Source organism: Zeugodacus cucurbitae, chromosome 5, assembly GCF_028554725.1.
Source record: "Zeugodacus cucurbitae isolate PBARC_wt_2022May chromosome 5, idZeuCucr1.2, whole genome shotgun sequence".
NCBI lineage: Eukaryota > Metazoa > Arthropoda > Insecta > Diptera > Tephritidae > Zeugodacus > Zeugodacus cucurbitae.
Window position 1 is genome coordinate 1,609,023 of NC_071670.1, and position 12,686 is coordinate 1,621,708.

The following is a 12,686-nucleotide window of genomic DNA, read 5'->3' on the forward strand; positions in this document are numbered from 1 at the left end:
ATCGATTAAATCGTTTTATATCGATATTGAACATTTGTGTTAACATTAACCCAACAAAATATTTGTGGAGATCTGTTTGCATCCCAAACTTATTCTAAACTGACTGTCACTTTTTGAGCCGAATTCTCGACATTTGCGGGATATTTTGCTTTTCTTCTTTAATTCCAAGAAAAGTGCGGCTGAGGCTCATCGAATGCTTTCGGATACGTACGGTGAGGCTGTCCTAAGTGAAAGAACATGTCGCGAATGGTTTAAACGTTTTAAGAATGGTGATTATGAAGTCGAAGACCGGCATGGTGGTGGAAGGGAGAAGATTTTCGAAGATGCTGAATTGGTTGCTAAAGCCGAGTGAAACCATCACATGAGATCGATACGGAACGCAATTGATGCGTTTGAGCCGAGCACTAAAAGAAAAACGGCCACAGTACGAGAAAAGACACGATAAAGTCATTATCCAGCATGACAATGCTCGGCCTCACGTCGCAAAGGTGCTCAAAAAATATTTGGAGACGCTAAAATGGGAATTCTTACCCCACCCGCCGTATTCTCCAGACGTTGCTCCATCTGACTACCACTTGTTCCGATCGATTGCACACAGTCTAGCTAAGGAGCACTTCAGTTCTTATGAAGAAGTCAAAAATTCGATGGATACTTGGATCGACTCGAAAGATGAAGAGTTCTGTCGTCACGGAATACGCATACTGCCAGAAAGATGGTCAAAAGTTGTAGCTAGCGACGGCCAATATATTGAATAACATTTTTGTAACCGTTTTATACAATAAAGCGTTCAAATTACAAAAAAAAAACGGCGAAAGTTATAGAGCGAGTTACACCGTATAATATATATTTCCTGATCTGATTTGTTTAATTTTATCAAAAATGCGAGAAAAGTCATCAACTTATCAACAAAACTTTCCATGAAGTAAAGAACTTTTCAAAGTTTTAGCACCAAAATACTAAAAATAACCGTTAAAGTGTGAAATTTGAATATTTTCCACATAAAAATATTCATAACTACGCAATATTAGGTCACTTCACTAAAATTTCACGAAAAGAGGGCAAATTTAAGGAACACATAAAAAACATAGCATATCCACAGGCGCATCAAGCATATTATCGACCATAACTGCGCTATTTTCAAAAGTAATTCAATAAAATGAATAGAATTAATAGCTGCAAGCTTAAAATGTTTAAAAATAAATATTTCTAAATTTTTAACTGTGATTTAACGGTATTATTTTGAAACTAATATATTAGTTAATTTGAAGGAAGCAAATTTTCGACTTTTTTTCGTTGCTATTCTAATATATTACACATAGATGCATTTCTCTGCACATTCAACCCAATTATATGCTGCAATTATGTATGCAGCCTGCAATCTGTTTAGTGGCCACCAACAGCTATCACTGACCAACCACAAACGAAGCCATTAATTGTGCGGCATTCCGACCGGCGTCACGGTCGTTAGTGCATTTTCAAAGGGTCGCATGCCGACACTGATGAGCAACGCATCTTCGGCATGAAACCGCTAAATGTTGGCTTTGGCTCGTTTGGTCGCCCGGCCGAATGCGAATGGCGAATGGCGCATGGCGGCCACAGAGTGTTCTCTATTAGCGTGGAAGATTAAGTGAGATGAGCTGTAAAGATGTGGTTGCAGCGGTTTTGTGAAGGCGTATGCATGTGTGGATGAGTTCAAATAAATTGAAATAGAATTTATAGTGATGGCTTTGTGAAGAGTGTCCTTAAAGATCAGTGTCAGCTCTAACTAAAGAACAAGCTCTGCATTTTCTCCTTCCTAGCAAAATACTCTCTATGAATGTTATTGCGGAACGAAAGGTTCGAAAGAGAGGAGATTTTCTCGAAGTAATATTGATGAAAAAAAAAAACTATTCGAAGCTATCACAAGAAAAATAATTACGGGGTGAGCCTGCTTTAGAGGCTTTAAAAAATCTATATTTTCAAGGATTTTTTTGGAAAATAAAGAGATGTCTGATTGAAATGAAACTTTTAGGATTTATTCTTATATATTTGAGGAGTCTTCTCAAATTCAACAATTTTTCGCAGAATAAAAAAAAATGCATTAAAAAAAATTTACTTTAAATCGTTTAAAAACCGGATTAATGTTAACTTGCTTAATGTATTTTAGGTTCACCTAGAAGAGAATTGAATTCCAAATACAACGCAACTTGCCCGCCAATTTGAAAAAATCTTATAAATGGAAATCCAAGAAATCGCGTGTCAAAGTTTTCGTTCACAAAAAATCGTAAATTTCTTGAACTTACCCTATTAATATGCTAATCAGCGATTCCTGCTCCATATAACTGTCCTTCGGACTCTTAAAAAAATAGACAGTTAAGCTGTCTCGAAAGACCGTTACGTCCCTTTTCATTATAATATACATAATAGATCAAGGGGTGGAGCAAGCGGGCTCCAGGCGGTCCGGCCGCCCGTATACCTGCTCGGAGCTTGCTCACTATTTCGTCTGTATCTCCGGAAATAATCCGAATTTTGTTCTGAAATTTTGGAGACATATTCTTGGATAGTTTAGGAAGTGATTTACGCAAAAAAAAAATCGATTTTTTGAAGCCTCTAAAGCAGGCCCCCTTAATTTAAACCTCAAAATCACTATCATTTGTAGCATACATTTAGGATACAACTCCCGTTAGAATACTAGCGCATATTTAAAATATTCTCCCCAACACTGAACGATAATGAAAATCGTTTGGAAACTCTGCAACAGAAGTTTCAAAATATTCCACAGCTAAGCCATAAATTGCAATTTAAGCGCGTTGCCATTGTTTTTTTTTTATTGCGCAAGCATATTGAACGATAATGTTGCAACGCGACAAATATGCCAAACGAACATTTATTGATTTATTGCTGTCGCATTATAACAGTGTCAGAAATGTGTATGCGCATAGCTACATACATGCATGAACACGTATTTATAGCATTTTTGTAGAAGCCTCAACAAATTGCTGTGGTACGACATGGCGTATGAGTAACAACAACAGCAGCAGCACAATAAATGCCTATGCGGAGTAAAATATATACAAAAATGTATAAAATATAGGTATCTGATGCTGATGTTCAGCAAAGCGGATTTTTTCGAATCCCGAAATTTCGGTATCGGAATTACAATACACGGGATTCATTATTTTCCAATGAAATGACAAAAAATACTATAATAAACCTAGAAATTAATATAATTTATTAATTTTAGAGCGGAGCAAATTTACTAAAATTTCGGGATCCCGAAAACATGTATGCATATTTGTACTTTCTCACTATTATTACAGTAAATATATGAATTTTTCAACTTGACTTTGAAAAAAACAAAAAAATTTCGGGATCCCATATGTAAATTTTCTAGTCCCGAAATGCCGAAATGCACCAATTTCGTTTAAATAATTAAAAATATAGAAATTCACTTGAGTATATGTGTATTTCCGCTTACGTGCCAGCAATATATAGCATAGCTGTGTGGCAAAGGCACGTATGCACTCGCTAACACAGGCACCCATACATATATACATATGTACATATGTATATGGCTGCTTGTCACAGTCACATGAGACGAGCGCATTTTCCTAATAAATTTCAGCAACTGCAGTAATGCCATTGCAATTTGAAGCGCATAGTGCATGTGGTTGGCCATATATATACATATATACTATATATATGTATGTGTTTGTGCGAGTTTGTAACGAGTTTATTATGCAGGCCAGGTATGGACTGAATATGTGCTGATTATTGTTGTTGCAAATTTAGATGACAAAATTAATTTTATTGTTTGTCATGCGAGACGCACACACAAGCATATTTAAATTAAAAAGTACCGTTGTAATTCGCAACAGTTGCCGCACAGCTACAGCTGTGGTTATTATCTATAAATTTGCATTTGTTATACATATATATATATATACATATGCATGTGTGTGTGTGAGGCAGTGTGCTCGTGTCCTTTATGCGCTCCGCTGCTGCTGCACCTTTGCGGTCGTTTGTTATGCATCAGCTGCTGCAATATTCGCCTCACAACCTGTAGCCGTTAGCCTGCCACCCACCCACTGTCCACAAATATTGCCTAGTTTTAGGCGTTACATTGCATGCACCGTGATTTATATGCGTGCGGGTAATTGGAAACGCAGCTAACAGGCTCAATAACAGACTGACAAACGCACGCATGCACGCACCTGCCAACTGCCACCTGCCAGCGGCACAGTTCAGCTTACACCAGCAACAACAACAACAATCAGACAAAATCACTTTCAAGTGCTGGCAGGCGGGCGTTGCATTGGATACAGCTCTTCATCCATCCAATGCGTTTGCCTTGACATGCTCGTACGTGGCGGTTCGCTGTCATCGTTATTGTCAATGCAAGGCGGCAAGCGGAAAGCAGCAAGGCGGCGAGTTAAGGTGGTGCACAAATTGATTTTGTAATCGAAGTGACTGAGTGCATGATACACGTGCGAAGGCACACACGGACATACACATATCCGCAAGCAATAAGAAGCTTTTGTTGGAGAGTTGAAGGGAAGGGAAGGAGGAATGCGTGGCAGCAGCTGCTATATCTGCTCATTGTTGGTGTACTTGTATGCAGCACGCTTATTGCCAGCAGCAACCACACAAACACATTCAAAAGCAAGCGCCAGCTTGAGTGTCGATATCATTGCATTTCAATGGACCGTATTTTGACTTGTTGTTGTCATTTGTCGTTGTCAGCGTTGTGTTGTTTCAATTAATGTGGTTGTTGTTATTGTTTTTGTTGTGGTTGCCGCATACACCTTACGGTGCAATGATGATGTCGTGTCAAGGTTGTTGTACATGCTGCCCGCATACACACACACACACACACACCCAAGCGCCTCACTCAGTGTTGCATTTCGCCCCAAAATTGCAAATCAACGCTCCAACACTTTATCACTTACACGCACAAACACATACAAACACATACACGCACATATGCAGCTTTACATCTCTCCCTTCAAGCTACTTATCTCAACTGACAGTCGCTTATTTACCGCATTCTGCCAATTAAATTTCTTTACGTATTTGGCATCATCAACTCTGATGGGTCAGCATCAGCATCAGCATCAATAAGCGTCCGTCTCAATGCCACTTTCCTCAACGGTAAATTCATACGAAGCTCAACTAATTGCTAATTAAATTTCTTCCTTGTTGTTGTTGTTGGTTTTTGTGTGCAAAATGAACTGTAAACCGCAATATATCCATTAACAACAACAACATGAAGAAAGGATTACATTATAGTCTAGTGAATTAAATGATGTCGTGTGAGACACCGGTCAGCAGTGACATAAGTTGAGTGTGTGTCTTAGCTAAGGCTCTTTCAAAAACATTACAAAAAAAAATTTATCGAAAAATTCTACCATTATCATTTTATAAGAAATCGTCAAAGAGAGATTTTTCTCTGCAAATTCCAATTATTTTTTCAGTTATATATCAAATCCACCGAGAGAAAATACATATACCCTCTAATATCTTAATCATTACCGCTTTTTATAATTTAAAAATATTTTTACTCACCCTCTACTCCGTTTCTTGCAGGCTTATCCGAATCGTGACATCACCAATATTGTTGAATCTTCGCATTATCAGAAAATCGGCGGCTGGTGTCGTCAGGGCGCTTTGAATTCGGCCAAATGCAAAGGGGCACATCGTTGGATCAAACCATTCCGTTGCTTGGGTGAGTAAACTACGAAAGAGAAAGGATAAAAAATAATGAGCTTGAGGAAACAAAAGTATAATAAATTTGATGGATTGGATAGAATAAATTAGTCATAAATTTAGAAATGCACAATATACAGCAAAAACATAGAATATAAATCATAGATTGGCTCAAAATATGGACTATGAAATGTGAAATAAAGCTTTAGGAAATCAGTAAAATCTACATGTAATATTGATTTCAGAAACATAGAATATAAATCATCGAATTTCTCATAAAATATCGCATTTGGAAAGCGAAATATACATATATATGTAGCACTTGGAATGTATTAAGTTCCGCATATAATATATAATTCTAAAAACATAGAATGTACATAAATCATAGAATGGCTTATAGGATATAACATATAGGAAGTGATTAAAGATTTTGGAATTCAGTAAATATGCTTTATTTAATATTTAATTAAAAAAACATAGAATATCAGGCAGGTTCTGCAATTCGAGTGAAAATTAAAATTAAAAAAAAAATAAAATTTGAAAATTAAAATCGCAATTCCGTACACCAAAAATACATACAAAATATCGGATTGAAAGTGAATTTGCTTGAAATTAAATTTTTCATGTAATATCGATTTCGAATGCGAAATATATAGGTCTTGGAATGTAGTAAATGTCGTACATAATATTGAATTCTAAGACACCGAATATAAATCATAGAATTTTTCCTAAATTATCGAATATAAAATGCGAAATTGTTTTTGGAATTCAGTAAGTGCAGCATATAGTAATAAATTAAAAATATGCTTTACAAACATAGAATATTAGAATATAGGAACATAGATTACAGATCAGCTTATAAAATTCGTGTATCATATGTATATCTTTGGATATCAAATACAGAAAATATAATAAAATAAGAGTAAAAAATATAAAACATAGAACATCGAAAATCAGACATAAAAAGTTAATAATTTATATGGCATTGTATTATAAAATTCGAAGTAAAACTTATATGAAGCGTGAGAAAAAAACATGGAATTGCCTATAGAAAAGAACGAAATTATAGCCTATAGTTTGGGAAGAAAACTAAAAATTATGGTACAAAGATTATATAAGTAAAATATAGGAATATAGTACCCAACAAATTTTCTAAAATATCGCAGATAGACTATTTTATTAAAAATGGGGAAAACGAAATACAGCAGAAATATAGAAAAAACATAGAACACATAGAATTAAGAATTCACGCTATAATTATAGGAGTATTATTTTTTCTCTATTATGCTAACCAACTAACTAATTTATTTCACCCACTTCCATCTCTCTCTCTCTCTATCTTTATCTCCCTCTCTTTCTATCTCTTTCTGCTTTCCCGATATTCTCTTTCATTTTTATATTATCCACTTTTCAACCGTTTACCGGACAATTTCTTCCACTTGCTACATTATACACTTGCTTTCAGAAGGACCATTCCAATCGGATGCTCTACTGGTGCCCGAAGGTTGTCTCTTCGATCACATCCACAACGCCTCACGTTGCTGGCCATTCGTTAGATGGAATCAGACCGGCGCTGCCGCTTGTCAGGAGCGCGGCATGCAAATGCGCAGCTTCGCCATGTTGCTGCCCTGTGGTATTTCATTGTTCTCGGGTGTGGAATTCGTTTGCTGTCCGAAACATTTCAAAAGTGAGTATATGCAAAGACTTAAGCAGTGTTCTACGTGGGTAATTGCGAATGGAAAAGTGGGGGCATAGCGGTTAAATTGCAATTGAAGCGAGTGAGAGAAGGTGCTTATGCTTAGTGCTGGTGGGAGTTAAATACATATAACTATATATATGTACCGTTACAGCGTATATAGGTCACCATTAAAGTGGCTGGTGTATAGATAAATAGCAAAGACTAAACGAAAACAACGAAAATCAATCAACGCGGTAATGTTAGAGCGTTGGCGAAGAAAAAACAACAACAAACACCAAAAAGCGCTAAACAACAACCTCATTCTCTGCTATGCTTCTTTGGAGCGAAATTTTTGGCAAAACAGCAGTAGTTTGCTTGTTGCAAGCATTTCCATTTTCATTTTAGTTCGCAAATTTGTCGAAATGAATTTTCAGCGCTGCTTGCCAGCCACGTAGTTGCCACATGTTCAAATCCCCAATCAATAAGTGCGTTCGCATAGTGAATGCACAGCAGCATAATTGAATTTTAATGCCAGCAGTGACCACCTGCCGCGCTGAGCATTGCCACAAACACTGATGATATCTGCACTAAATGCAACGCTGTGTGTCGAAACTAACAATTTCACGATTTTTTCACTTGCGGTGGAGTTTTTATGATTTTTTGTGGTCATTTTTTGGCCTGTACTCTTGACAATACCGTTAGCTTCCTTTCCTATTTTCCCCTCCCGAAAATGTTTCAAAAGGGTATTGCCATATCCTTCTTATTCGGACGGATATTATCAAATAATTAATTATTCTTCCTGAAAATACCTCCTCCAGAGATTTCCACTTTTCAGCAGTACTCACTTCATTTACCTTCCAAGGTTGAAGAAAATGCGAAACTTTGCTCTCGGTTAAGCGCGAGTCCCAGCTATTTCTCTCTCAACTTTTGGCAAGAAACTTAAGAGTTCACACAACTTATCCACAAAAGACATGCACTCTGTCTTCTTCACCTCTCATCCTTTCATCACCCTCGAAGTTCTGGTTATATCCCACGTAAACCAGTCTAAATAACTTCGCTTCGCATATCTTGATTTTCGAGGGCTACCTTCTTCATTCCGCAATTTACCACAACCCCTACACTTTCCCAAATGAACCCTCAAAAGATTTCATAATTTACTAACAAAACTTTTCTCTTCCGATCTCCCTACGCAACTCACCAGCCGATGAGATTCGCGTAAAGAAGACCGACCTACCCGTTATCGCCCCAGCTGAGATTACCAACAGCAATGTGGATGTGACTAACGATGACGACAATGACTCGAACTACTCCAAAGATATTGGCGCCGATGACGACCTTGACGATGAGGATGACCTGATGGGCGATGATGAGGAGGACGAAATGGTCGCCGATGAGGCAGCTGCTGGTGAGGCGAATAGCTCGAATGCTGATGATTTGAATGGCGAATATGATTCTGGCGAGGACTTGGACAACTACGAGGAGGATGGTGGCGGTGCAGCTGAAGAGCAGTCGGACAGCTGGGATTTGCAGAATGGTAGCTCAAGCGGCGCGAAACCAACGGCGGTGAAGTCCAACGCAGATGAGGCGGGTGGTGCAAAGGGCAAATTGGGTGTTGAGTCGGTGGTTAAGGGCGCAGCTGGCATGATGGCTGATGCGCCAGCCGCTGCGACAGCACAGCAACAATTCCCCACAGCACCATCCACCAGCCAGCCCACCGTCGATCCATACTTCACCCACTTCGATCCGCACTACGAGCATCAGAGCTACAAAGTAAGTCAAAAAGTAAGTGTACTCCATTCAATGTGCATTTTATCAACACAAAACCGAACATATTCTAAAACAAGGAAGCCCAACAGCGCCTCGAGGAATCGCATCGCGAGAAGGTCACCCGTGTCATGAAGGACTGGTCCGATTTGGAGGAGAAGTACCAGGATATGCGTATGGCTGATCCCAAGCAAGCACAGACATTCAAACAACGCATGACAGCACGCTTCCAGGTGAGTGGGAAATGCTCTCAAATGGTATTAATTTATGTAGTATATATACAGATATGTGTGTGGGTATATGCATGCAAGAACACACATACTATTTAGATCAACATGTAGCTATAACGGGCACAACATTGCATGTGAAAGTAATATCACTCTTTCTCTTCCCGCACTTTTCTTTAAAAGCTCATTTATTACATATTTTTTCATTTTAATGCATGGCCACAGAACAGTCAACTGCTTAGTGAGAGCTTTTCAAATTATAGTTATCATCGAAAATAAAAAGCTCAGTTCGAAAGCTTTTTCGTAAAAGCATTTTATAAAAAAAACATCGCTAAAACGTTTTTAAAAAGCTTTTCATAGTTTTGAAAAGCTCTGTTCTGAAAGCTTTTTCAATATATACAAATACATATTTTATTTTATATAAAATAAAATAAATTTATTCTCAAACAAAAAGCTTTTGAAAGCTTTCGTACGATTTAAGCTCTCACTTGCCAAATTTGAAATATTCTCACTAAGCGCGTCGCTTTTCTCATAATTCATTATCTACATTTTTATTTTCAATAGTGCTCATACTCAATTTAAGCTTTTCAATTCCGTCATCTTAACATTTTAAGTTAGCTTTTTCATATATTTAGCTAAGTTTTTGCATCTACTCATTCTTAACTCATTTTCGCACATTTTGCACTTAATTTTGCCTATTTATTATAAGCCAAATGGGAGCGAAAGAGACATCAGATCGGAAGCTTTTTGTAGCTGTGATTAATTTATAAATTAAGCGATACAAAATTAACAACCCTCAAAAAAAGTTTTGCTTTTATCCCTTTAAATGTAGTCTGGCTTGAGTTATTGAACTAATTAGCTGAGCATGATTTAGATATTCAAACTCAAAGGAGTATAGTTGTGAAAGCTCTACACAGAGTTTAAAACTTAATAATAAAAAAAAAGATGATTTAATATTTGAGCTTTTAGTGAAAGCTTATGAGACACCTGAAAGCTCATCAAGTAAAAGCAACGCAAAGGAAAATAAAAAAATAATACAAAATATTTACAATTTAAGATAACTTTAACTACTTTTACACCGCAATTGAACAAAAGCTCACGTTGTGAAAGCTTACAAGCTTATTAAAAAAATGCCATCAATCCACTACTTGATTGCATTAAACTCGTGTAATATAAATCAATCAACAATTTTCTTTAACGAGGCATTTCGTTTTTACCGAAAATTTACATGAGAACTAAGAAGCTCTTTCCATAGAACTTTCAGAAAAGCTTTCCTCTTATACCAGCAAAACCAAAAAATGTAAATGTAGTGAAAACAAACTAAAAAAGCTGAATCTTCTGTCAATGTCAGCAAATTTTTCATGTCGGAACGTTGAAATCGAATACACTAATGTGAAAAATTCACCTGAGAAAGTCACTTTGTCATCACTCACTACAGATGCTTGAGCATCGATCTAGTATCAAGTATACGTAGCGTAGCCATTCATCAGAACTCACTACGTCACCACCACCACTACCGTAAAAATCATCACTAACATGTTCCCATTTTTGTTTTGATTTAACTCAAGAACTCAAAACTTTTCCCACCACTGCAAAATTCGAAAATCAACCAATCAATCCCTACAACAAAATTGCAATTCGTTCATTCTTCTCTCTGATTGATTCTTTCTCTCTTGATGTGCTATACGTCTTTATATGGGAATGTAATTTTAGACTTCTGTTCAGGCACTCGAGGAGGAAGGCAACGCCGAGAAGCATCAGTTGGCCGCCATGCATCAGCAACGCGTATTGGCCCACATCAATCAGCGCAAACGTGAAGCAATGACCTGCTACACTCAAGCGCTCACCGAACAGCCACCAAATGTGAGTTATCCACCAACGCGCGGCAGCTCAGCAAGCCCAGAGTGGAATAACGCAATTCTGAGCTGCTAATACTTGCTGCCTACTTCAAATTATCTTTTTACTTGCAGGCTCACCACGTCGAGAAGTGTCTGCAGAAGCTTTTGCGCGCCTTGCACAAGGATCGCGCTCATGCCTTGGCCCACTATCGTCATCTCTTGAACTCCGGCGGTCCAGGTGGTTTGGAAGCTGCCGCCTCAGAACGACCACGCACTCTGGAACGTCTCATCGATATCGATCGCGCCGTCAACCAATCCATGACCATGTTGAAACGTTACCCCGAATTGTCTGCCAAAATTTCCCAACTGATGAACGACTACATTTTGGCGCTACGCAGCAAGGACGACATCCCCGGCTCATCGTTGGGCATGAGCGAAGAAGCGGAGGCTGCCATTTTGGACAAATATCGCGTTGAGATCGAGCGTAAAGTGGCGGAGAAAGAACGTCTACGTTTGGCCGAGAAGCAGCGTAAGGAACAGCGCGCCGCTGAACGTGAGAAATTACGTGAAGAGAAGTTGCGCATGGAGGCCAAGAAGGTTGATGAGCTATTGAAGTCACAAGCCGAGCAGGATGGTGGCGCCAGTGGTGCTGGCTCGTCCATGTCGGGCTCCTCATCCACTGCAGCACTTGGTGACTCCAAGGTGAGCAGCAAAGAGATTGGTCAACTTGCAGATCCCACTAAATTGGCGCAAAGCGACAAGGACAGCACCGGCGGTGAAGAGTACGCCGATGTCACTGTCAGGTGAGTACCATGCAAATACAGACACGAATCCATGTTCTACAATGTTTTCCATTGCAGCACCAAAACCCAAACCGTCCTGCCCACAGTCGATGATGATGCCGTACAGCGCGCCGTAGAGGATGTCGCTGCCGCCGTCGCTCACCAAGAGGCTGAGCCACAGGTGCAACACTTTATGTCGCACGATTTGGGTCATCGCGAATCGGTAAAACACTTTTGTTATACTGTAATGTGATTAGTTTACTAAAGAGTTTCTTGCAGAGCTTCTCGCTGCGTCGCGAATTCGCACACACGCACGCGAACAAGGAGGGACGCAATGTCTACTTCACTTTGTCCTTCGCCGGCATTGCATTGTTAGCGGCCATCTTTGTTGGTGTCGCTGTGGCCAAGTGGAGAACATCTCGCTCTCCACATGCGCAGGGCTTCATTGAAGTTGATCAGGTGAGTTGTACTCGAGAGCGAAAACTCTATGCTGCTAAATGAAAATGCTTGGTGAAAATTGGCAACGTTGCAAACAATGTCTTTAGAATAATGAGACAATATATAATAGAAAGTGGTGTCTGTGGAGCTTTCTTTCATTGAAAATTGGCAACGTTGGAATCAAAATATTTAGAATAATGAAACAATATGTAATAGAAAAAGTCTGTGGTGCCAGGACCTATAGTAAACTTGAGAGTAAACTTTCACTGAAAAT

General features: G+C 38.6%; 1 protein-coding gene and 1 long non-coding RNA gene across 22 annotated transcripts in view; one reads left to right on the forward strand and one right to left on the reverse strand.

Moving 5' to 3' along the window:
* The window catches only part of Appl_2 (amyloid-beta-like protein), a 137,982-nt gene that overhangs the window by 118,587 nt on the left and 6,709 nt on the right, over positions 1-12,686 (forward strand). For 6 of the 13 annotated variants that reach the window (XM_054232386.1, XM_029040543.2, XM_011184754.3 and 3 more), the window contains 8 exons: positions 5,566-5,704; positions 7,151-7,372; positions 8,565-9,145; positions 9,208-9,360; positions 11,068-11,217; positions 11,325-11,995; positions 12,053-12,197; positions 12,254-12,433. In XM_054232386.1, the coding sequence (XP_054088361.1) occupies positions 5,566-5,704; positions 7,151-7,372; positions 8,565-9,145; positions 9,208-9,360; positions 11,068-11,217; positions 11,325-11,995; positions 12,053-12,197; positions 12,254-12,433 (2,241 nt within the window). The remainder of the gene's footprint in view (positions 1-5,565; positions 5,705-7,150; positions 7,373-8,564; positions 9,146-9,207; positions 9,361-11,067; positions 11,218-11,324; positions 11,996-12,052; positions 12,198-12,253; positions 12,434-12,686) is intronic. The other 7 variants (XM_011184763.3, XM_011184757.3, XM_011184761.3 and 4 more) reach the window with 7 other exon arrangements.
* LOC105212642 (uncharacterized) overlaps positions 1-12,686 on the reverse strand; it is a 98,039-nt gene that overhangs the window by 10,553 nt on the left and 74,800 nt on the right. For all 9 annotated transcript variants that reach the window (XR_008471556.1, XR_008471553.1, XR_008471555.1 and 6 more), the window contains one exon: positions 5,545-5,713. This is a non-coding gene — a long non-coding RNA (uncharacterized LOC105212642). The remainder of the gene's footprint in view (positions 1-5,544; positions 5,714-12,686) is intronic.